This window comes from Cariama cristata, unplaced genomic scaffold, assembly GCF_000690535.1.
Source record: "Cariama cristata isolate BGI_N322 unplaced genomic scaffold, ASM69053v1 scaffold4462, whole genome shotgun sequence".
NCBI classification, from domain to species: domain Eukaryota; kingdom Metazoa; phylum Chordata; class Aves; order Cariamiformes; family Cariamidae; genus Cariama; species Cariama cristata.
The window spans coordinates 11,876-38,282 of NW_009605352.1; the positions used below are offsets into that span (position 1 = coordinate 11,876).

Here is a 26,407-nt window from a genome sequence, read left to right on the forward strand (position 1 = left end):
ACAGTACTAGTACTGTTTAAATAACACACAAGATTATACATTGCAGCATAATTATTACTACACACATACGTTCTCAGTACATGCTGGTATATAGGTTCTCAAACACACATGCACACTCAGTCACAAGCACACTTCACACATCCTCTCACAAGCAAACACATTCACACCATTCATTCCCACTCACAGTATCCGAAGGCTCTATATAAGGTAGATTGCTATATTGTTTAGAGCTACCACTTTTTTTTTCTTTCCTTTTTCTTTTATATAAAAGCACATGCTAAAAGATCACATCCACAGTAATCTCGCAGCAACACTCGGAATGATCACACAAAAACCAGGGAATGTTAGTGCACACAAAAAATTAAGCTAAAAAAAAAATAAATCTTTGGAGTTCCAATCACGCTGTTAGTATAACAATCCCGTAACTGTGAAGACTAGTTATAAGCTTTATAATTGATTAAGTCACACAGTGCAAAGTAAGGTCCATTCACCCTTTTACGTAAAGGGTAGGCTGGAAGCCACATGGGTAAGTTCAATAGATAGTTCATATATACATGTGACCAGGAACACCCAAACCACATTTGTGCTCTTAGATTGGTCATTCTGAATCACGATGCACTTCCGAAGCATCAGCTCTACAAATTGGGCAGGTACGATTTGCCTGTAAAACCAGAAACAAAAGAGGGTTTACTGTACTGACAAATACATTAAGATAATGTGTATATGACACTGACATCTGTGAGTACCAAAAAGCAATTCAAGAGTACTCAAGAGAAGAAAAAGTGTGCTTATGCCTTTTTTTAGTTTGTTTTGTTATATTAGAATGGTGTGGTAAGTTTTCCAATTCAAAATTATGTTTACAAAAATAATTGTGCCTTTTACCTTTAAACATAAAGCAAACCAGCAAACTAGGCCTTATCTAAGTGATGGTGGTTTAGTTAATGCAGATTCATAGTTATGGTATATTGCAATCAGATGGATGCAACTAAGAAGCTGTACTGTGTTGTCCCAGTTTGGCTAAAACAGGATCAGTTTTCTTTTCAGTAGATTTTTCCTTCAGTTAAGTTTCTTCTATGTAACTGCACTTTCTGAAGTTTTTCAGATAGTGTCTGCTTTTGGAATTAACAGTGCTTGATGGTTGTGGTCTTGTTGGGTTAGTGGTGGGATTGTTATGCAGAATGGCCCCTGTTTGTGCTTGTCCATATGGGAACCAAGGTCACTGCTGGCACTCTTACGGTGAGTAAAGGGTTGCACCCGCAGGAAAGTGCGGACAGGACAGGTGACCAAGGACTGACTAATGCAGGATTCCATCCCATACACGTGGATACTCAGCATAAAGCTCAGGGATCATGGGGGTCAGCCCTCTTTCCTTCATGGTCAGAATTGTTGTGGGACTCTGTTCGCTCTCCTGCCTCCAATCCTGATGGGTGCATTCCTGAATCCGGTTCCCGTCTGCTGCAGAGTCCAGTCCGGGACATCTGGGTGCTCACCCTGCCACATGAGCATTGCGAGCTGCCTCATCATATTATCATTGGGAAGCTCAGTATTGGTTTTGTATCTTTTTTATTTCTATTATTAGTAGTATTAGTATTAATATTACCACACTCTTTTTCATTGTTATTGTTTTATTAAAGTTTTTTTAACTTTCCAACCCCTAAGTGTCTCTCCCTTTTCTCCTCTCCTTGCCCTTCTTGGGAAGAAAGGGGTTAATAGAGAGTATCTGCCACCCGCTTGAAGTGCTGGCCCAACACACACAGTGACCTGTACTGCAGGGAACCCCAGCAAAACCAGACTAGCAACCTTGGGCTGCAAATAAACATCCTATCAGAGTGTGTCACCAGGGATCACATCTCTTCATACTCTGTTTATTCACTTATTCTCACAGAAACCCATCATATAGACTTGGTCAAAGCTGAAAGCAGATCAGGTAAAAAGGGAACAGGTTTTAGTAACGGGGTGGACGGGGGGAGAGGAGACAGAGGGGGAGAAAGAGAGAGCAGATGACCTGACAAAACAGGTATTCAAGTAAAACACACAAGCTAAATTTAGCCCTTCAATAAAGCACTCACTGAAAATATGTACTGTGACTCTTTTACTTTTATAGATTCCTTAAAAAGATAAGATAGATGAGTAGTAACATTTCTTAAGTTACTGGGAAGGTATTTCTGCCCTCATTCCCCTTCAAATAAAGTCTGATTTCATTTTAGCAAATGATAAGAAAAGGCTCAAAACAAACATGGAATGTCGATCATAAAACATTTCCTTTGCAAAGGGCAGAGTGAAGAGAACTCTTTCCTGCCCCAAATTCCGTATTTCATAGTTCCCAAAACTGCAGGACGAACCACTGTCAACTCCAATTTTTTTTAAGGTAGTCAAATTTTTCAATGAAAATACAAGTGAGAGCATCAAGAAACGTGTCTCTGCAGGCCAGAGTTCAGACATCATTGCTACAAATTTCAAATCCAAACCATAAATTACAATGAAAATAACATGTTATTACTGAAAATTTAGTAATGCAAGTTAAATTTTTTCCATAAGTTACTACTGTTGTTACTGTTTAAGAGTTTATATCATAGTTATATTGCTTTATAGTTTTTGTTAAGCATGGATTGGAGAATCAATTCAAAATTTATTTCTTGCTCTTTCACTAGCAGTTTTGAAATTACTTGAGGACAATGCCATTATTTGGTCACTACTTTGTATTTGCATCATTGTAGATATAATTCAGCTAATACAATTTTTAAAATAAAAAGGCATGTTCTTCAAAATTCAGTGGATTAATGAATCAAAAGTTATTCGCTCAGATAAATAATGATCTACTATTTGTACCATGAAACAAAGCATTCAGTGGGAGTAATTTCCTGATAGGAATTGCAGAAATAAATCCACTGTGCCAGGATAAAATGAATACTCATGGACACTGCAGCACTGCTTTTTAAGTAACTTTTCAAGATCCTACATGAACATCTGTTTTATATTTAGTTGCATTCTTGTGCCTTTCATGAAATTCATTCCCCTTTCCTGGCATTTAACATGACTCTCTGGTGCAGAAAGAGGTTTAAGGTGGACATAATATTGTAATATTGACCTCCTAACAAGCCATTCTTTCAGACAAACTTACTCTTTGTACTGTAAGGAGCGCGAGCTGCACAATGAACTAACTCATTTATTTTTTTTTAATTTTATAGAAATTTATAGCTAAAGTGAACTGCATTTAGAAGAATGAATCTGTAGGGCTACTAGAATCCTCTATAAAGCATTGCACTACTTTGGTGTTAGTCCCTCAGAACCAAGTTCAACTATAGTTAGAGTTTGTCTTTTCTCATATATAATACAGCATTTCCTATCAGAACATTAAATATAAAGGCAAGTTGTCCTTGTTATCTCATTCTAAACCCTCAGGGTGAAGACAGGTCATGTTTTCAAGCTGTCCTTTGGAATGATGACTAACTCTTACTTTATGAAAGAAGAGATTTCTCACGTATTCACATTTGACTAAAAGATTTAGGATATTAAGAAATAACCAAATACTGTGAAATATGAAAGTTGGCAATATTATGAAAAGCAAGATGATAACCTCCCTCTTGTTAATTCTGTTTCCACCACTGTATTACATCTTCTCTCATAAGTCTTAAACCTTGCTTAACCAGAGAAGTATAAATTACAGTGGGCAACCTAATGCACTGTAAAAGAACATTTCCTCTCACTTGCTTAGACTACCTAAAAAGGTGGTACTGTACATAGCATTATACCAGTAGGGCAGATCAAACCTTTCATGCATAGACAAACCACAAAACTTTGTTATATACTCTTTTTTTGCTCCATCATCACCAACAGGCAGTGGAAGAGGGATTTTTTATTTTTTTAAAATATCATACTGGATCACTAACCTCTCATTTAAATCTTTCACGAACAACATGGTGAAACTTAAAAGAATCAGTTTAACTCCACAGTTCCAAAACCAGTTCTAGAAATAGTCCTAGACAGTAAATACTTTCTTCAAAGAGACAAGATTAAATCAGTAAAACACAGGGACAAACTAGTAACTTTTTTCTTTTTTTACCTTGTGGAAAAAAGTTACAAGTACTGAAAGCTATGATTTTTACGTTCCCTTGCAGAATTTATCAACATGATGTTGGCTGGATGATGTGAATTAAGTGGTAGTGGATATAATTACACTATCAACATATAAAACAAGTTGTCAAATACATAAAGGAATGGACAGAAGCAAAACTATAGCACAAAGTATCTTCCAGTTATCCTCACTTCCAGATCTTTGCTACTTAACTGTAACCAAGTTTAGACAGAGGCTGTAACTAAAATAGGCTGGTGTTACAGGTAATTTGTTGTAGGTTGCAAAGCAAAATAATTTTTATTTCCATACATCATCTTTTTACCATTGTAACTAAACCCACATGGTGTAAGTATATTGCTTTAGCAATCCTACACTATGATGCATTAACCTTGTCTAGCTTATTTTGCCTCCAGTTCTGGAATACATGATGTCAATACAAGCAGTTCTAGGTGGGTATAACTGCACCTCCTTTAGGTTTAGATTGCATATCCTTCACCTTATTGTCCCACCCAGATGACACTCTTATGCTTACAGAGTTTTTCTATGTTAAGACAACCTTTAAGAAAACACCACACTTGAAGATCTGTTAGAAAACACTGGGACAGGAACATTAGAAAAAAGCTATTTAACCACTACTACAGTACATCTACGATTATGAAAATAAAGACTAAACTAAATCTGCTTTTTTCACTTTGCTATTCTGAATTTGATTGCCAGTTCATTACCAGTTGAAAGTACTAAATCTAACTGTAGAACTGCCACACTGCGTCCCAAAATGCTTAATTAAACATACTTGTCTGACTCTTCAGACCAACGTCAGGTAAGAAAGGGCATAAGAACAGGACAAGCATGCATGACGCTTCCCTGACATGTTCTTCTAATTTCCAGCAATCTGCAGATCAGGGGCTCTACAAATCAGAGGTATATTTTTTGCATTAACAGCCCGGAAAAAAGCTGTCTTTTCAAAAATCTTTATAATCAGTTTAACCTATATAGACCTATAGCATCCAGCATCTCACATGCTGTGTCAAATGATCCTAGTTCTTTTTTCATGAAATGGAGTGAATACTATCCCTGGATACTCTGTCCACACCACAAATGACTTACGAAGTTTCATGCAATAAAAAGACTTGACAAATCTAGTGTGAACAATCCTCAAGAGGAGTAGTGGGACACTGAAGAATACCACTTGAATATATATAATCTACTCTTAATTTGCTGTTGCTGAATAAAACAACATACATCTAGCACAGATATATTGATAATATTACGGGAGTGTGTGTGTATATGGCTTTTTAATCTGATAATACAACAGCTAGGTATTTACATTCCTCTTGCCAATTCTCAAGTACGTACATGGATTCAGATACTGAAGGACACCAGCTCTTCTGAAAGTTATGAGCATTGCTGTGGAAACATTTACACTGGCCTTAAATTTTGTAGAAGCCTTAGACCACCGTGAGTACTGTAGCCCAAAAGCAATTTCATATGCCAGTTTTTAAAATCCTTCTCATTATTCCCGATATCTTGTTAGCCAAAAGAATGCTGTCAATATTAACTTGATTTTTTCATTCTCTGCACTGAATATTTTAGTGTATGCCTCAGATACGCATTTGCTTGCTTTTATGAAGCTATAAAGGCAAGGGTTTTTAATTTCTTTTTCTGAAACAACAGACATCATCTGTAATTCTCTAGGGACTGTACCCTGTATTAACATAGGATCATTGCAGTTTCAAGTGTTCTACACAATAGACTACACACAGATTAAACTAAAGCTGAATAGAATAAAACACCAAAAAAAAGCTGAGGTAAGATGGGGATCAATACCTTGTTGGTAGTAGGTCTGGCTAATGCAGCTTGTAGAGACGCCTGTGTATCATCATCTACTTATTCGTATTTTCTGTTTTTCACACCTTCTGTACTGCTGCTATTTTTTGTCCTCTTACTTGGCTGCCCTGATTCTAGATCCTTTCTTTTCTGCTCAAATTCTCTTGGAAGGTATATCATAATTTTGTAAAACAGTAATTTCAATTTGTATATACTACATTTCTATAGATATCTATATATGCATACACACATATGTACACACATAACACATTTTAATTGACCCAGAACCTAATGTTAATAGCAAAGTAGAGGAGGAAAGTATTAGTACTCAGTCTTGCTATGCAGGATATGTAAAACAGTTAACGCCACCATCATCACAGAAACTCTAATTCATACTTCCTATATGATTATGTTGCTTTTTTGTTGTCTTCTTTAATTTCACATATTACTTGAATTCACAGTCATTGTTTTGTGCAAATGGAAAACACAGTAAGATCTGTCAATGAAAATAATTCTCTTCATATTCATTTTTCCTTGTGCCAAAGATTATAAACGAACATACTTCATCAATTGCTAGAAAAATATCATAAGTAGGCAGTGTTTCCATTCTGTTGGCATTTCTAGCCTAGGTATTAGAAACGTGAAACTAGATGAAATGAAGTGGAACATCAAAATACTCCCACCCTCTCCCCCCAGACTACATAATGAATTCCCTATAAGATAGGATTTTCTTTTTTTTTTTTTTGTGTGTTTTTTTTTTTTGTTTTGTTTTTTACCTTCAGCCATTTATCGACACACTTGGCATGGAACTCGTGATTACAGGGTAAGACTCTAAGTAGCTGCCTTGACTCAAAATCACACATGCACACCACACACCTAAAAAAAGACAACAAAGTTCAAATGTATTTGCTGTGTAAGAACAACAAATACATATTCCATACAAAACCTTACAGGTACAACTGCAACATGGTAGCTCTTTTACTCCTTGGGTAGTTACAGTTATCTCTATCTGTGGTTGAAGATGTGTAGTTTGACAATGTAAACTGAGAAATGTTTTTGTGGTTTTATTTCCTCTGTGTTTTCAAATCACAAAGGAAGTGCTCCTGCTCACAGGAGTTCACAGACCCAACCAATAGAACAGATGTTTAATCAAAATTCAAAATGATGGAGATAATGATCTATAAAGTTCACTCCCTACTCATACTAGTAAGTCACACTGAGGTTCACTGAAACTGGAATATGAGAGAAAAACCGTTATATTGAAGTTCAAACATTAGAGAGCATTTGGTACTAAGTCACTTTAACTACGTTCATATCTATACTGCCCTTTTCCCTTGATTGTGCAGATCTTTCAAACACAGTAAGTTAACAGGTTTTAAAAATAAGAAGATGCACTATTAAACCACTGACCAAGCTCTATCAGCAGCACTTGAAACTTCAACACTTGAAGCTATTTTAACACACGCTAAATTCCAAGTTGACAATGTCACTTTAATGTCTAGTATACCCAAGAAAATCTAGAACATCTTTCTTTCATTTTAATTTTTTAAATGCTAAGGAACTAAATTGAATATAGCTAAATGATGTGAGCCTAGATAGAGATTTTAAAGTAAGGATAAATAGTATTTGACCTGGAAAGTATTCAAGAAAAAAAAATTAAATTGTTTACTGACATGTCTGCTTTTAAAGCCCTTCTGGCCTAGCTGAGGGTGCAAGTTAAAGAAATGAAAATATAGCCACCTACATTATGGACCTTTGAAAGAGACCAGTGTACTTACAATGTCTGTTCTGACTGGTGGTTGTTCGGATTGAACCTGTAGGATGGAAGCTGCTCAATGTCCACCTTTGTCAGTCCTCGTGGTTTGGCTTCTCCCAGACGTTCTGCCAAGTTCAGCAGTGCCTGCAAAACACGGAAACTGGACATTTAAAAATTCACTGCTCAAACAGGTTCTAGTTCCTCTAGAGGTGGGGCTGCCATTACACCTCACTACCTCAGCTGGTAGCACAAAACACCCTTCGATGAAGAAATGTTTAGAACCTTATTTCTCCCCTACAACACAAGCCTCATGGAAAGTCTTTTAAAATTTAACCATCTTTCTAACTACGTAAGATGTTCTCTTTGGGATTTCAAAACCTCCAGCATCCAACTTCCAATTAGTCCTGTAGCTGCATGCACAGCTTGGGAAGTATTTTCCTTCTGAAGGATCCCCTCACCCTGCTATGAAATAAGTAGTGATAGTAACCAGAAAAAATGGTCAACAAATTTGCTTCCCAAGAATATGTGAGTCTGGTCCTGTGAGAGAAACCAAGAATTTAATGGGACAGGTTCTGATTGCCACTCCATGTCTTGGGCTAGCTGAACTGAAATACGGAGATTTTATCCTGAATCTGGAAAACAAATACATACTATTAAACTTTAAGCACTTTTTTTGCTAAATTTTATGTTCATTTTCTATAAGACAAGCATTGCAACTAAAAGCCTCTCATGTAAATAATTTGCACTCTGTCATGTATGTAACTTGCACTCCTTCACAAGGGACCTGGGAAAAATATCACTATAAACACGATGGAGAACCAAGGCATAGAAAAGTTAAAGGAGTTGTTGAAAGCTGCAAAAGGCACTGATTACAAAGAGATTTCTAATACTGTCAAACCTAGGGCCCAAATTCTCAGAAATAAGATGATGCTTCTTCTGAACTAGCACAGAAGTTATTACAGAAGTGCTCACTATTAAATTGAAAACATGCAACTACACAGAGATCTTAAGGGGAGCACAGGCAAACAGATGCAAAAGTAAAGGCTGATGATGACTGTTCGAAGAGAAACGGAATGGAATCCAATAGTCTCAGAACCAGCAAAGACACAACAGCTGAGACTGCCCCATAATTATCTAGGATATTAAAGAGGGTTCTACATCTACAGATGTGAATTACTGTACCATTCTGAGGGCCAAGAAGAAAAGGCAGTAAGGCAGTTTTATAAACATTATTTTTAGATTAGTTAATCATATGACATTAACACTATTCTGTATTAAACTATTCTGCATAGTTAGGCACATAGAACTAGTAACTTACCCTCTTCTTTTTAAAGTACTTCACTTCTGTTTGATATTTAAATTCAATTAAAATTCAAAAGGAGAAGAGTAGCATGTAGAACATAAAAGCAGAACAATTTAATGATTACTAGCCTGGAAGGGTGGATTCTGGGAAAGAGCAATAGACAAAAAATAAAGCTAAGCACTTCTAATACCCAGTATTGCAAAAAAATCTGAAAGGATGGTTTCTGGATTCTGTCTTCACAGTCATTACATTTATTTGAAAGGCAAAAGCAGGATTAAAAGCAAAATATAATAAAATCTTATGTATTGCTTGAGCTAACATCTGTTCTTTAAAGTTAGTTGTAGTTCGCACACCAACCTCATAGTTTTCTACCTCTCCATCTTCCACATCCAACTCAAAGCTGAAAGCTGGTCCAACTGCAGGTGGCACTGGGAGCATTGATCTACCATGAGAGCAAACAATGATAAGGTTCAGCATCTTGCTGAAGGAAAGCACAGAAACATCAGGCAGAGGTGAAGTTACCTTCTTGATCTCTGTCAAACCAACAAGTTCTCAGAGCTGGTAAAAATGTTAAGTTTGAAGTCAAGAACAGACATCTGAAGTGAAAGAGCCAAAGGAAAAAACTAATTCTGCCACTTTTTGATATTGGAAGTGCTGCCTTTTTAATTACCTGCATGTCAAAGCTGATACTTGCAACCAGGCTCAACATTATTACAAAAACTAATCTCTTGATTATCATCGATTATGGAGAGCTAAAACTGACAATGAATTGATGTTCTGCTTTTAACTATGTTTTATTTCTTTAAGTGGATAAAATATCAACAAAGAAAGGTACCCTAAGTTCACTTAGCTCTCAAATACAAAAGCCTTGAAACTTCTGTAAGTCTAAAACACACAACGAAGATAAATAGGATATGCTACTAGACCAACTTCCATACTGAAGGCAAGGACAAACTTACTTTCTCACATACTGTGATGCTGATTAAAGCAGACTCCCTTCAAACAGAGAGGCAAGAGAGAGATATTTTTCTGGTTTTATATTCACCTAGTGTTTTTATCCCCCAAGATGGGTCAAAACTTAATGCACAGATGTAGAAATCACAAACTTACAGCACTAAAATATATTATAATGCCACTGAAATAATCAGGAATTACAGTGCCACATTGTGTCCTCGATGGACAGGCAAGAAGCTATGACATTACTCTCAGACTGTAAGATGCAAAGTTGAACAACTTCACTCGATCAGATTTCTGATGCCATTTTCATGCCATGTCTGAAATTGCATAGAAAGAAACTACAGATCTGGTGCCAATGTTTGATTATTTCCTTGTCAATGTCACCTTAGCCATCAGAAAATAATCTTGTTTTCCAAACATTTCATACTTACTTCCAAAACAGAACATAGAAGAGTAATAAATCTCATGTCATATACCCAAACTCCCCCACAGAGTCCACCATAACACACTACAAATAATTGTACTACATCTTTTCCAGAAACAGCTAATCAGAGGCAGAACGGAAATTCCACAGGTTTAACAGATTAGCAGTTCAGCCAATAAAGAGTAACACATCATAGAAAGCTCCCACCCTTGTGTTTCATAATTAAGAACAAAATCAAATTAATTTATTCCAGAAGTAAAGACTCCTAGGACTTCGTCATACAGAGAGTATCAAAGAACCAAGTTTTAAAATTTCTTGAAGATTTTATGAAGAGTTCAGAAATAATAGGTTACTGTGCCTCAAAAAATGTGAAAAACTACATTGGACAAAATTGTTCACTTACATTTTTCCTTGCTCAAGGGTGTATGTTATTCAAAATAGGTTGAAAAATTTACACAGAAACGGTAGTTTTTCTCTTCTGTGGAACAGCTGAACTACGCCTGTTCTCTGGTAGAGTCCAACCATAAAAAGGGCAAAGACTTTTGTTGAAAGCCATACGACTTCTTAATAGCCTACATGGAAGCAAATGTACTTTGAACTTACAGCACATAAGGTAATAGGCTGGGATGGTAAGGGTGTGGTGGCATTGACTGCTGTGATCGGTATCTGCTGCGCGCTGTGAGTCTTCGAGGCATAAATGGTGGGTAAGGCTGCAAGAAAGAAAAAAATAAGCTTCAACTGGAACTTGTGGAACTGGAACTTGTGTCCAGTTCTGGGCTCCCCAGCACAAGACAGACATGGACATACTGGAGAGAGTCCAACGAAGCGGCACTAGATGGGACTGGAACATCTCATGTATGAGGAAAGGCGGAGAGAGCTGGGACTGCTCAGCCTGGAGAACTGAAGGCTCAGGGGGATCTCATCAATGTATATAAATAACTGAAGGGAGGGTGCAAAGAAGACGGAGCCAGGCTCTTTTCAGCGGTGCCCAGTGACAAGACCAGAGGCAATGGGCACAAACTGAAACACAGGAGGCTCCGTCTGAACATCAGGAAACACGTCTTTACCATGAGGGTGACTGAGCACCGGCACAGGTTGCCCAGAGAGCTGGCGGAGTCTCCCTCCTTGGAGATATTCAAAAGCTGTCTGGACATGGTCCTTGGCAACCGTCTTTAGGTGGCCCTGCTTGAGCAGGGGGGTTGGACCAGATGACCTCCCTTCCAACCTCATCCAGTCTGTGATTCAACATTTTGTTTTCTTAATCATGAAATAAAATGAAATCTGAATATTGAAATCCACTATCATACCATTCCGTGTGAAAAAGTGGTAACACACAACAGAAATCCTTGCAAGCTCTTGTGTGCTTAGTCTACATGCAGGCTGGTTTGGTAAACAGGACTTGAACTGCTGACTCTCTTGTAAATATAAAAGCCCAGGCTTTAGGCCTGGTGCTACTATGCAGGCTTTCGCACAAGTGGTTGAGTAAAGAAGCCTTTAAAAAAAAAAAAAAGTCTTTAAAAAAAGATTTTCTTAAAAACTCTTAAAAAAACACCCCACAAACTTTTACGCAGTGGTGTATATTTACATTTATGTTAAAGAAGGGTTGAAGCCTTTCAAGTGTATGTGGAGAATTTAATCACTACAATTTCTGCAGCTGGACAACGTCTAAAGAGACAGTCAAGCCTAAAGCTTCAATATATTCTTTCCATGGATAAATCAGGTCTTTTTTGTCACACTTTTTTTCATTTGCATGCTAAGCTCTTTACTTGTATATTTAAGTTTTCATTATAACTGTTCAAAATTCCTTGCATTACTTACTAAAATGGGGGGACACACAGTAAAAAATTTCCACTTAAATGCAAACTGTATTTTTCCAGAAATATTCAAAGTACTAAAATGTAACTTGATTAAAACAACCTTAAAGAAAATACCATGGTATGCAGCTATAGCCAATAATGGAATACAACTGCAAGAAGTGACACTTTTCAACAAAATGTACTATCTAATAAAGATAAAGAATCTTAATGCGTCATGAACAAGAATGTAGTACAGAAAACAATACTTACTACACCAAATGACACCTCCTGGTGTAAAGTATCATGGGTTAAGAACTGGAGAGGAGCTGAGGGAGGCAACGTTGGTGGATGGGCTGAGGGAGGGTATGTAAAACCTCCTACAGGAAGATGTTCTCCAAGCAGTTCTACTTCATTTTCTATCCTTTGAAGTGGCTAAAAAAAAAAGAGATAGGCTTTGTTGCAATGATAGAGATTCAATTTTTCCCCAGTAAAGAACTGCAATCCCAGCTATATATTCTGAGCTGCTCTGGTCAATTTTATAGGGTAAAAAAAAAACCCAACAAATTTACAGGTATAACTGTACTCAGTTTCACATAGTAACTCTGTGAACAATTCCTGTGTCATTAACACTACCAAAAAGCAAAGACAACACTACACATTTGATATAAATTCACCTTTTCCAGCTAGCCATGCTTATAGACCAGGAATTTATGCGATCTAGCAAATATAGGAGTGGCTGTAATTTCCTGTGTCTTGCATTTTTCAGGACAAATATTGGCTCTCCTTCTTGCCAGGCTGCTCTCACTGTACAACTATGCGAGAGAAAAAAATAAACAACCATAGACAAGAACTGAAATTGTGCCAGAAAATCTGAAAAATGGAGAGGAAACATGGCGACTCCAGTGGATTAAACTGCTAATGATATTCAGTAATCAAGTAGATGCTTTCCTAGCAGGGTCATGCAAGCAGTCCTACCAAGAACACGCAGTCCAGAGGTTTCAGAAGCATGAGATTTCAGTTCAGTATTGTAATCTAGTCAACTGTAGTACATCAGTCAGGCCCAAAAGTGCTCAAGAAATAACCAGGAATTGTCATTGTTTCATTAATACACCTTTTTGTTCCTGACACTGAATTCCACCATTTCAAGAAATTCAGCTAAGAAAGTCACCTTATGGAACCAAAGGAATATTCTGTTTCCCTGTTATGCAGAGGTAACTTTAAACATAAGGTATTCTTAAACCACCAAGACACAAGCTTTTTGCAAGAGCTGAAAGCTGACAGGCAAGCCTAGTCAATAACCTAATTAAGCAACCCAAGCTAAAGCCCAAGCCTGTACATTTTCTAAAGGGATGTCTTATAAAGACTACCACTGAAAACCGTATTTTCCCAGCTATTCTCCCATCATCATACCGAAGTGATTACAATCTTATCCACACCTGAGACATGGCATGAAGAAAGCTCAGCAGCGTTTGTAAGTAACAATAGAGGTTGTTTCCTATTTCTGCATTAGTGAAATACTGTCATCTTCTAGTCAAATGACTAAAGGGGCAAACAAATGGACATGAGTATACAGGTTACCCCACAGTAAGAGCTGTAGGCCAGAACTGAAAACTTACTTTCCCCCCAAATCCAAAACAGGGTCACATTTTCCCATGTTTGCATAGTGCCTATCACTAAGCCAAGTTTGCTTAAGCAGAAGGCAACAACTATCACAAGTGAAAAAAAAAAAGAAAAAAAGTAGAAAGGGAGACGGTAGGCTCCTGAATATGGCTGGATGACCTAAGGTCATTCTGATCTAGGAAAAGCATTGGTCATTTAAAAATTAACTGAGAAGTAATACAAAAGAAACATGTAATCAAAGTAACATTCTGTGCTTTCTTCTCTCTATGCTAAGCTTTTCTTTGACACCACTACTGCACTACACAACCTCCTCTGGATTCTCTTCTGCTTCCTGGGAAAGAAATACCTGAAGAAATATTTGGTGAAGTAAATAATCTTTTTGACAGAAGTAAAGGCCTATGGAGAAACAGCACAAACAACAGCTGATGAAATCTGAAGAGAAACACGGTGAACTTCAAAATTATTTTTTCATCTTCACACTAAGTGGTTAGGAAGTGCTAAGAAAGTGTTAAGTGCAAAAACCTATTCCTTTAAACAAAATCCTTCTGTTTTCTCCATCAGGTATCAGCACTATTTTTCCATCCAGTCTCACCAAGACAGGGGTAAAAAGCATTACTTACCGACCGAGACTGCTGTGCTTGGAAAGGAACGAATTGTCCTGGAGGAGGCAAGTGAGGAGGGTGGTGTGGAGAGAGATGAGGAGGATGCAAAAGGAATGGGTCACTAGAAATGAGGGGTGGAAATGCTGCATATGGTACAGGTAGGTGCTGGACTGAGCACGCTTGAAGCATCTGAAATAAAATGAAAACAACATATTTTTGTCTCTAGCACAAACATTTCCTATAGAACATTCTATATTTATTATGGAAAGATATCACTAAAACAAAGCAGTTCTCTTGCCTCCTTGGAGAAGCCTCCAAAACACACATAAATAGTAACTCATTCAAATACAGAAGGAACAGTGATTAGTACAGAACAGGCTCTAGAAGTACCATAGTGTGACATCTGCTAGGTGCAAAGTAGCTCTCACTTCTCATGAGGTCAGTGGGAGTTAGGGTTTTCATTACTCCAGGATTAGACAGACTCCTAAGTGATGAGCAGATACATTTATCTTAGTTAATTTTATTTTTCCCACATATTATCTACAAAATGACATGCCAAAGCAATGGCCTTGCAACGATTTTAAGCTCTAGATGGAGCTGTGGGACTCCCAGCTGTCAGACTGTGCCTTAAAACCTCTGTTGCCCCATATACTGAGAATAATTCATAAGCTCTGCTCAGTTCTGCACTTTGAGGGGAGCCTCATGCTCTGACGGCTACTGTGGGAAATAGCCCTTTTTGACTCTGAAATGTGTCACACAAAAGCAACTTCAGGCACTAAAGTTTGAACACTAAAGTGATGAAGGCACTGCAGGGGAGCAGCAATGTGCTTTGTCAAGTGTTCAGTTCTACTGCCAACTCTAGATACTGAGGAACAAGAAAACCTGGATTCTCTTTTTCTTGCCGTTTGATCCATCACCAGAATGTCAGGCATTTCTGTTACATTTTTGACAATTAAAAGAGCAATTAATAAGATACTTGTTATCAAATCTTACGAAGAAAGAGGACCCATTTCTGATCTCTCACTTTTTTTCTTTTCAGTCATGTCACATGACATATATTGTGCACACTGACTATAACGGCATAAAATGGTAAAGAGATCTAGTTTAAAATCAGATTACAGCAGTGGAGGTGGAACTATCACCTCAATTTACATGCACTGAAACAGTAGCAGATTTATTTGATCTGACTACTATTTTTTCTTAAATACTGACTATTCTTCATCCTCAGCTACTACATCATTTTTCTAAAAAAGAAATACAACAGGCAAGTTTTTCTATTGTTAAAATACATTTTAAATTGACTTTCACTAAATTGAAAACTGTCCTCTGAAATAGTTGAAGATAAATTTGCAGGTAGAACATCACATAGTGTTCTCTGAAACAGAAGGTACTTTGGGGAACATTAATATAGGTTTCATCCCAAGATCCTATATGGTAAAGATTACGATAGTGCCAACATACATGTGGAACCACCTGTGCTATGCCCATGGCACTTTTTAAGTTAGAGTAAATGATGCTGCATTATCTTTCAAGTGGAAAGAAATTAAAACTACCTGTTTATTCATTCAGGCTTTTAGAAAACTTCTGATGTTTGAATATATGCTTCCAAGAAGTTTTAAAACTGATTAAGGTACTTCATAAAGTATTATTCATTTATTTTATAGTTAGATATCCCATGAGAGAGCTAAATACTGTGAAAAGATACTGGGAAGTTCACAGATGAAGCTGGTGAGCAAGCTGACATGCTGGAGGGCAGGGCTACCTTTCAGATGTGCTTTTGTAGGCTGGAGAAATTGGCTGACAGGAACCATGTGAAGTTCAACAAAGGCAAATGTGAAGTCTGGCACTGGGAGAGAATAACTCCATGGAGCAGGACATTTTGAGACTGACTGGTTGGTGAGCAGATTTGCAGAGAAAAAAGTTGGGTTCTGGCGGACATGTCAAGTAGGAGTACACAAGAGCCACAGTGTACTCCTGCATTCAGAAAAGCCTACTGCACGCTGGGCTGCATAACTAAGAATGTAACTAAGGGGTCCTGTGAAGTGATTCTGTCCCTCTACTTGGCACTTGTGAAACTACACCTCAAGTCCTGTGTGTCCAGTTTTGGCTTCCCCAGTGCCAAAGAAAGACACTGACATGAGAAATGAGTCCACTGAAAGACAACATGATGACCAGGAGCTTGGACCACACTGCATAAAAGAAGAGGCTGCAAAACTGGATTTCTTCTGCCTTAAAAAGTGAAAACTAAACAAAGACCTTAACGCTGTCTTCAGTTACTTCATGAGAGTGGATAGGCAGAACTTGACTATTCCTCGAGGGGCAAAGCGAAAGGACAAAGACCAATGGGACCAAGTTGCAGCAAAGAAAATTCAATCAGATATACAGAAGAAATTCTTCACCATAAGAATAGTGGAGCAGACGCTTACGGGGTTGTGAAATCTCCAACCTTGGAAACTGGTACTGCTCTTAGCAGATGACCACCAGATGACCTGCAGAGCCCTCTCCTAACTTACATTATTCCTCAGTTCTGTAACATAACAGAAGAAAGCATAAAGTCTGCCTGCTGACGTTACATAAACTCAACCTTAATTCTTTACATTCACTTGTACTGCATCCATTCTCTTAGCACATCTGGTTAACTGCTGTACATTCAGCCCAAACAACCTGGTTAGAGCTTTACTTCTGTATATATTTAAAGGACAGCTGCATTGTCGAATTATAAAACATTTGATGAATTGCACAGATAATATACCTGTTCAAAGCAGAGGGTAAGATTACTAGTATCTGTTGTTTGGATTTCCCTAAGCCCCAATACACTCTCAGCTTTTTGTCTGCTGTTGGTTCTTAGGACACATTGCTTTCTCGCCTTGCTGAATTTACTGTGCAAGTATTGTTCCAGTCTCTGAGTACCCAGTCTGAGATTGCTTTGCTCCAGTAACACCACCACTAAACAGAAGAAAAAAGTTGTGTCTCATCCTGTCTCAGGGATACACACTGACTCATGTAATAGATTTTGACCAGTTTGAAAGGTAAGGGGAAATACTGCCCACAAACATTCCAGGCTGGCCAGCAGCATGCTGCAGACTTTGTTGTCTCTCATGGAGATAAATGGCACCTGGACAAGATGAACGCAAACTACCCTCACTCTTCAACAAGCAGCTTAAAGAAACAGATGGTCACATCAAAGGTTTTGTTTCTGTGTCACAGGCTTGTTCATACTCTCAGGTCACAGAATGTGCAACAGGAAAAGCTAAGTTACACACTGCTGGCAAATGCACAGCTGGCAGAGACCAATGTTTATACCAACGTTATAAACAGTTACTGGACGCTATACATAGTATTTATGTATGATATTACAGATTTATATTAGAGAAAGGAGGAGGGGGGGAAAAAGCTATGACTCTTCCATCAGGTTCCTCAACGTTCATTTGTACAGCTGAAACTTCCTGGAGTACACTTCTTCAGCTCTGGTGCTTGTTAACACTTAATGATGAAATTTCCACAGAATGGTAGCATCAAAATGCTATGACCTTGAAAGCAGCATCTCCAAGCTGATACATAAAAAATTCTGAAAAAACAGTTCAAATTCTTTCAAATTTAATACTGGCAAATCAGGCAGTCAAGGCACTTGATTTTACTCCCAGAAAGGCACAGACAGGCATCATTACTAAAGAACATTTTGATTCATTTTATGAGAGCATTTTGAAAAGAGGAGCCCTTCTCAGCTTTTAGTGATCTTTCAGGATCTTACTGCTTCTCAGAAGAAAACTGACTTTGAACATCAGACCTTTTTGTATACAACCAATCCCTGAACAAAGTCTCTACTAAGTAAGACTTTAGTCTTACTTATTAGCTATTTTATTAGCTGCCTAATAAAAGTCTTAGAAACCTTCCTCTTACTATTTTAAAGTATGTATAATAGCTTCTAAAAGGAAGTTAGTTCATAAACTAGCATTTAGTTTGAATTAAAAACCATCAGGACTCTATACTATAAACAGTCATACTCTGTAAAGACAGTAGGTAAGCACCATATGCTTACCAGCTCTAAGGCCTACACTACTATACCACTGCAATTTACCACAGGGGAAAAAAAATGGCTCTTTCCAACACAATTGAAGACACATAGACACTGAAGTTCCAAGGTGCCATGCCTATGTCTAAGATTGAAGCTGGCGTAATTACAGAGACCCACTTACTGGAGGAGGCACACTGCAAACTGGAAGGTGCTGCCCACTGAAAACCACTGAGCACCCTGGGACCTGCTGCGTGCTGCAGGCTGGGATGTGCTGGCCTGTGCAAAGTGGTATCCCATGCGGAGCCACTGTTGTCACTGTGTAGGAGACAGGAACTGTGCCCTGATGGATCTGCAGCAAAAGATTAAAAAAAATAATAACTTACTATAAACTCTTAACAGTGTTGTACAGCATCATGAGTAAGATAGCAAATTTTTAGTTACATATCAGAAAAAAAAAAATATTCACAATGAAGCTGTAAAAGGAGGCATGTGCTTGTATTTCCTGTTCATTAAAATATCCTTCACAATGGAATATTACTTACTGATCAGCAGTTTCTGGGCAAAGCCAAGAGGGATGTCTTAGCTTAAAATGTTAGAACTTCAAAGGCACCATAGAGTCATTCAGAAGCACCTGAGACTCCATTAAGCCTGGCCCCCCGCCCCATACTAAGGTTAGTTCTTACAAAATAAGGCAGCAGTAACTCCCACATAAAAGCTAATCTTCAAGTAGCTAAAGAATCTTCTCAACTCTGAAGGGACTGATTCAATAATAATAATTGAGAGATTTGTATCTTTGAAGAACAAGAAATTGTGCAGATTTTCTTTCTTCCAAAGAGACTGATCTCATGTTTCACTCTCAGACCAACACTCAAGCTAAATCTCCTAACCTAAATGTAACAGAACAGCTAACCGGAAAGCTGAAAAGGAAAAGCAAACATGACTAGGAGGCAGCAGACCCTAAATATCCACATTTATATCAGGAATCAGACCCATGTGACCCAATTTTCCAGCTACTGATATTTCCTAGAATTTAATCATCAAACTAAGATTCAAAGGTATTCTGGACCTAAAAACCACTTGAGTATTTTGGTTTTGTTTTTTTAAAAAATACTAAACTAGAAATCTCTGACGCTCTAATAGAACTGAAAAGGCTTAAGTGTCATAGAGCATAGATTAATACAAAGGAATTATTTTAAGGAGGCTCCCTCTTCCTTCATGATCTGCTAAAATGGAACCTGCTTGCTTGAAATGGAACAAGTAAGAACAGCTCATTAGGAAGGTGAGAATGAGTAAAGACAGTTAACCTAGTAAACTGGTAGTGTACGGTCAGACACAGAGACCAAAACAGAACACAGATCACTGAACAGAACTTAAACCTCAACCTGTATATCACAGAAATCAGTTTCAGGAGAGACACTGAATTTGACTCAGTTCTGGCTCAGGTGCAAAAGCTGGGCATACAGTGCAATGCTGGGCTAATAATAAAAAATGACTCCTCAAAATGGTTATTATTATTATTTACTTTCTGGACTGAACACATATGTCATTTTTTCATGTCATTTAAGGAGGAGCTGATTAGGCTTGGATGGCTAATTTGGTTGTGCGACAATACTATCATGAGTTCTGCTGTCATGCAGACAATCAACTATAGGCATTGTGAATTCTACTTCTAAATAATGTATTTTAACTATTTAAAGACTCCTAAGCTAAGGAGAAGTATTTAAGGTGAGAGAGAATACATTCTTAAATATCACATCTTTATCACATTAAATTAACTTCAGAAGCAAACTAACTACATTTCAAAGGTTTGAGCCAGAGCCCTACAGAACTACGCCAACACGTATGTTGACAGATTGTTACATATCAATCTTCTTTATTAAAAGTCTGGACTTTTTGTTTTTTCACTGCCTACTCCAGTGCTCCATACATCAATAATAATCAACAGGAAAAATGCTCTGTAAAAGGGCAAATAGAATTTAGTGTTATGTGACTTTCATTGCAAACTAATTTGGGGGGGAGAGGGATCTTGATTTGGGGAAAAAAAACCCAAACAAAACCAAACCCCACATCTTCAACACCGTTCTGTTTGTACTCTAAAACTCTTACCTGATCATGAATGTCAACCATCACTGCATTCTGCTGTGGTGGGTGAGCAGCTGGGTGCAACATACGAGGAGATACGTTTGGTGGGTGAAAGGCTCGGGGCTCTTCTATTGCTTGCTGCTGTCCATAGGAGAGATGGTGATAGTTTTCATCCTGGCTAATGGAATTATGTCTAGACAAACGATCTCTCCTTGTTCTCTGACGTCGAACAGGAGGACTGGAAACGCATTAAAATAATTAGTGATTATATAAATGACATAAATTCTTCTTAATAACTAAAACCACAAGAGAATCAAGTATCAAGAAATGTTTTACACTGGAAAATTTTACTAGAACAGGTTTATTAGATTGGAATAAAACTTCTTACTGACAAAACTGCTAAAAGCCTTAGAGATGACACTTTTTTCAGCATTAAAGTGCTTAACAGAGCATAGCTTAATGCTGTAAAGGAAACCAGGAGAAGAACTCTTACGTAAATATTAACCTGTAAAACATGGTACTTGGATTACCAAGACAAGTGCTCAAAAGTCAAGATAGCAAGCTTCAAGAGATTTCCATGCATTTATTCTAAGTAAAAATCCTCCATTACATGATCACAGATTTCCCCAGGGTCCTTGCTCCAACCAGACCACAGAATGATTGCTCCCCTAGTGATGGCAGACAAAGCAGCAGACGCCTCTGAAGAAACAAATTAATTTTTCAACTCTCACATGTTCACAACATAACTGAATGCCTCACAGAATTCTCTCCAGCAGATTCCAGGAAATTGTGACTGTGATAATGTTTCTTTTTCAGAGTGGAGAACTGTTGTGTAGATTTAGACCAGAGCACCCACTTCTTTTGAGCAACTACAGTTGCCCGAGTCTACAGGCATAGGATTTGATTATGTATTCTTCTACAATTGCATGTATGTGCGGAGCAGGGCTGCTACTATCTTGAGCAGAGACTTCTGTAAATCAGAGACCAGTGGTTCAGATTCAGCACTCAGAAAATTATGCACAGACAACTAACAAACACACTATTAGAAGTTTTGATCAAGTCACTTCTCATTTATTTGAAAAGGGAGAGAACTGAAAGCACAAAACCATTCCCCAGTACTTTCAATGGATGCCTTCCAACCTCCACAACACATAAATTACAGGTCCTAGAAGCAATAACAAATTAAAGCTACACGGGACGAAATGGTTTCCCACTTAAGGAACAGGCTGAAAGAACCACACTGCAGAGAAGAGACAAGAAAGTGTCTGTGACCATTAGAACATGTCCTCTCCAACACTGAGTGGAAGAAACTTAAGATTCTTCACTCTCACTATTCTCGTTGCTAGTACCAAATAAAAATCAAATAAACCTGAAACCTGTCAGCAAATCCCAGACATTCTTGAAATGGAGCCCAACTTCCGCGCTGTGTGAAACAGACATGCTCTGGGGAAGGGGGAGCACACTACCAGCTTTTCAGATGCTACTGTGAGTATATGACACAATGTCTTAAGCCACTACTTTTCTGCCCTGCTTCACAGGGATGTTATGCCATTCTCGCCTTTCTTAGAACTAAAACAAATGCTAATTCATGACAGGTCAGACAGAAGGCATAACGCCAGACTGTAACACAGCATTCTTAAAACAAAAAAAGCCCAAATAAACAAAAAAATGCATAGCCTTCTTTATCTTTACAAATTACCATGTCGGAACATACAACCTGTGTTTTCTTCTAAGCACTGAGAACCTAAATTTACAGCCTTACTAATGTATTTGTCTTAATTCCAGTCTCCTTTCCCAGAGTTTTTGTTGTACTCTCTATCTCTGTATTACTAGTATGAAACACATTACACAAAATGTGTATATATGATTTCTAACCACAGAACTATTAATGCAAAAGATGCTCTGGTTTTTTTGAGTATTAAGGTTGCATTAAAGTTGCTATTTCCTGCTATGAAATAGAAATGCTCTGAATACTTTCACATAAAATGCCTACATGCAGATTTTTGTTTGGAGAAGCTGCAAGAATAAAGGAAAGTTACAAAAGACATCTCCAATGCTCTGGAAGAACAGAAATTCTGTAACCATGACCAGCACTTAGACAAGGCAGCTTCTCATAAAACTGCTCTTACCCCTGTCTTTGTTAAAAGGTCTGGTTTTACTTTTCTATGAACTCAGAATTATGAGAAAGCACAGTCAGCAAAAGCTGGCAAAACTTCTGGAACATTTTTTTAAATGAATGGAGTATCATTCTCTGGAAAAAGCAAAACTGGATTTTTTCCTATGCAGAATTAGAAAGAAATTATACTTTTAATTCAGCAAAATTCAGAGCATCTGGATACATAGTTCTACATGCTTCCTGAATTATTGGAAATTACTTCAGAAGAATTGTCAAGACGTGGGCCTAAACTATTATTTAACATCAGTAATGAACATGTGCTTTAAGTCTTTTAAAAATATCCAAAAAAAAACTCCTCTGATTCTACATGCACAGTATAAACATGGTAAATGTCCAGTTAAAACAAAGAGACAGGATGGAAGTGATGAAAAAATTGCAGAAATTCCTACCCTCAGGTAGGAACAGCCATCAAAGGTATCCATAACTGCAGAGTTAGTATTTGCAGACCGTAATATTTTCTAACAAGGGTGATTTCTTTCAGTAACACATTCTTAAAGCCCATTAGTTTAGAATTACATTCAAGACAAGGAGGAAAAGAAGCATAGACGAAATGTGATGCACAGCAACGGTACAGATCTCCTCATTTCACAATGACTGGTAAAGATAAATTGGAATGGCCTTCTCGTTTCATATAGGTATGCATATGCTTTTACATTCACAATTTCTCTGTACTATAAGTAGCTCGATAAAAATAACATCTTTCTGCAAATTCATATCTGAAGGCTACCTTTCTCAACATAATATTTATTTGCTTACAATGAATCTGAAAAAAACATAATGAATTAGGGCACTGTTGTGCTAGGCATAGTACAAAACCCCTAATACAAAGAGATAAGGTCTAAATAGTAACCCAGACAATGGAAAAAATCCAGATAATAAAAAACCAGCACAACCTGTGCTGACCAACAGGAGTGAACTGGTAGAACAAATGACATTGGTGACACTGGGTCAGAGTGATGTCCACACTACACATACTTCAGAGGTTTTGTCTGCACTTGCCATAGTCTGTTTCCTTGAGCTGTCCATGACCATTTGCAACTGGAGTGCACCTCTCACGTTCATCTGAAAACCTAATTAATTCTGAGACTACTCTGCAATGGGAAGGGAGAAAACAAGCAGGGAAAACAGGAAATTAGCTTCAAAAGCACATGCATAACCTCAACTAAAGCATTAATAACAGATGCACTCACAATGATCTTAAGGAATCAAACTTTGGTCCATGAGAGCGGTTATTAGTTCTGATACGGCTCCAGAGCATTCTAAGACTCAAAAAGACTCCTGCAAAATAAAAGACATGCATGTCTTCCTAATGATCCTTTCTAGAAGAGGAGCCTGGGGTGGTACTATTCTGGAACTGACCTATAGCCAGCTCAAATGCAACAGTACATCCAAGCTAAAAAATGCCCTGACTCAAGTGCAGGGAAACAAAGTACTGACACATTCAAAGGTCTCTGATTAGAGCAAAAGCAGGTGTTATTACCCAAGAACAGGTGAGCTGGCCCTAGAAAGAGTAACACTTTGTGTCCACAATGCTGCAGCCAACCTAATAATTCCTGTCAGACTGAAGATGGTTCTGCACTGAGGTGTCCCTCCATTTGCAGTACAGCTTACTTGCAAGCCACAGGCCACTACCTTGGTAAAACTTGACTGCATTTGAATATCAGACACTTGTCTCATGCATATTTGTCTCCTACACATCCCATCCTCCTTCATCAGACAGTATATCCAAACTGTTTAGATTCAGCTACCTGGCATTTAGCTTGTTAAGCACTCTTCTGCAGGACATGTTAATGAACATTGCAAAGAAATCTGTGTAGACTTGCTGGACACGAAATAAAAATGGCCAAATGCAGCATATTCTAGGCATCTCAGTTCAAACCATTTTATGGTAAAAAATGCTTTGTGGACCAAATGCCCTCGTAGTGCATCCCTTTTCCAAACCGTACAAGATGCCCAATCTTCTGTCTTCACTATAACCCTGCACGTTCACAATTCAACCTCTTTCTTAAGTTTGACAAGCTGTTTCTAGAGCTGTGTGTTTTGAATGCCACTGACTGAAAGCTTTCAGATTCATGGACTTGAAGCAAAGATACAAAACTAGCGTGTTTTAAAAGTCTCTTGCCTCAAAACTACCCCTGACTGACCATGGTTGACAAATATAGAATTATAGAATTGTTTAGGTTGGAATGGACCTTTAAGATCATTGAGTCCAACCATAAAGCTAGCATGGCCAAGTCCACCATGTCCCTAAGTGCCACATCTACACACCTTTTAAATACCTCCAGGGATGGTGACTCTACCACTTTCCTAGCAGCCTGTTCCAATGCCTGACAACCCTTTTGGGGAAGAAATTCTTCCTAATATCCAATCTAAACTTCCCCTGGCACAACCTGAGGCCATTTCCTCTTGTCCTACCCCTTGTTACTTGAGAGAAGAGACTGCCCCCACCTTGCTATGCCCTCCTTTCAGGTAGTTGTAGAGAGCAATCAGGTCTCCCCTCAGCATCCTCTTCCTAAACAACCCCAGCTCCCTCAGCCACTCCCCATCAGACTTGTGCTCCAGACCCTCCACCACCTTCGTTGCCCTTCTCTGGACACGCTCCAGCACCTCATTGTCTTTCTTGTAGCAAGGGGCCCAAAACTGAACACAGTACTTGAGGTGCAGCCTCACCAGTGCTGAGTACAGGGGGATATGATACGTGGAATCAGAAAAAAAACAGTTATGTATTTCTTAAGTCTAAAATTTTATATTCATGAAAAAGCACAAACACTTCAATTTTTACACAAACCAAGCCACAATATTTCTCAGAAGCAAAGAGAAGGCAATGTGTTTTAACTTGCATTAGATGACTCTGCATTTCTGAGGCAGAATGTGAGGTAATGAAAGCTTGTATTTTGGGTAATTACTTTAACTAGAATAGTAAAGAAGTCTGTTGTTTTATGCTTTCCTATACTACCATCTATTCAGGCACCAGTTCAACCTGGCGATCCCAATCTTTACTCTTCCATGATCATTGGAACTTATTCCAAAATCTCTGCTTTGAGAGATTAATGAGCCACAAGCTAAAACCAACATGAAAATCTAACTCCTATTACATGTGAATCACCCACCTCAGCAACCATTTGACACTGTGCTAACATCCTCACTCTCCCCAGCCAGTAACCCTCATCTTTATTTAATTTGTTTTTATGTACGAAAATAACTGTAATTGCAGTGAAAATTATGGTACTACATCGATAACTCTTAATATCTTTAAAAGTACCCTGATGAGACAGATTTTTCTTCGAATTTTTCTGAATGCTTATTGCTCCAGTGCAGTGTAAAGGAGAATCAGGCTCATAACTAAAAACGTTAATAAGCACTCCTTTCCCCGACTGGACTATTCACACAAATTACAGGATGATGCATCAATCTGAATTACTTCCAGTTACTTTTCAGTTACAACTATAGTAACTTACAGTTCAAAGGAAATGTTAACATGTTTACCATATGTGATCTAGTTAGTGATGTCTGAAATAAACGTCCCTTGAACTGAAATCAGGAAGAGTAAGAAATTGTTTCCCAATCTTCGCAGCTTGCTTACCTCCTCCTGTTTCGTGCAGGTGTGTTGCATCGTTCCCCTGAGAAGTGGTGTTGGCTGGCCCGAGCCAAAGGAGGCTGCCTATTTGATGTCATCTCCCATGGTCGCATTGGCGGTGACGGGGCTGGTGACGCTGCTGTATAGTCAAAGACCGAATGGGAAAGGCGCTGTCGCTTAGGACTAGGACTGTCTTC

General features: G+C 38.1%; 1 protein-coding gene across 1 annotated transcript; it reads right to left on the reverse strand.

The window, feature by feature from the left end:
- Positions 1-201: 201 nt before the first annotated feature.
- Positions 202-26,407, reverse strand: RNF38 (ring finger protein 38). Its single transcript, XM_009695904.1, has 10 exons — positions 26,217-26,407; positions 20,482-20,695; positions 18,557-18,724; positions 14,379-14,549; positions 12,409-12,570; positions 10,946-11,052; positions 9,319-9,403; positions 7,681-7,802; positions 6,679-6,778; positions 202-661 (listed from the first exon to the last, which is right to left on the reverse strand). Exons 1-10 carry the CDS (start codon positions 26,321-26,323, stop codon positions 599-601), a joined length of 1,299 nt encoding a protein of 432 aa, XP_009694206.1. The 5' UTR covers positions 26,324-26,407; the 3' UTR covers positions 202-598.

Coding starts and splice junctions, on each gene's coding strand:
- RNF38 (XM_009695904.1), bottom strand. CDS start 26,323: ATGCGACCATGGGAGATGACATCAAATAGGCAGCCTCCTTTGGCTCGG. Junction 12,571..14,378: donor AAGCACAGCAGTCTCGGTCG/GTAAGTAATGCT, acceptor TTTTTTTTTTAG/CCACTTCAAAGGATAGAAAA. Junction 6,779..7,680: donor CACCAGTCAGAACAGACATT/GTAAGTACACTG, acceptor GTCTTTTTTTAG/GTGTGTGGTGTGCATGTGTG.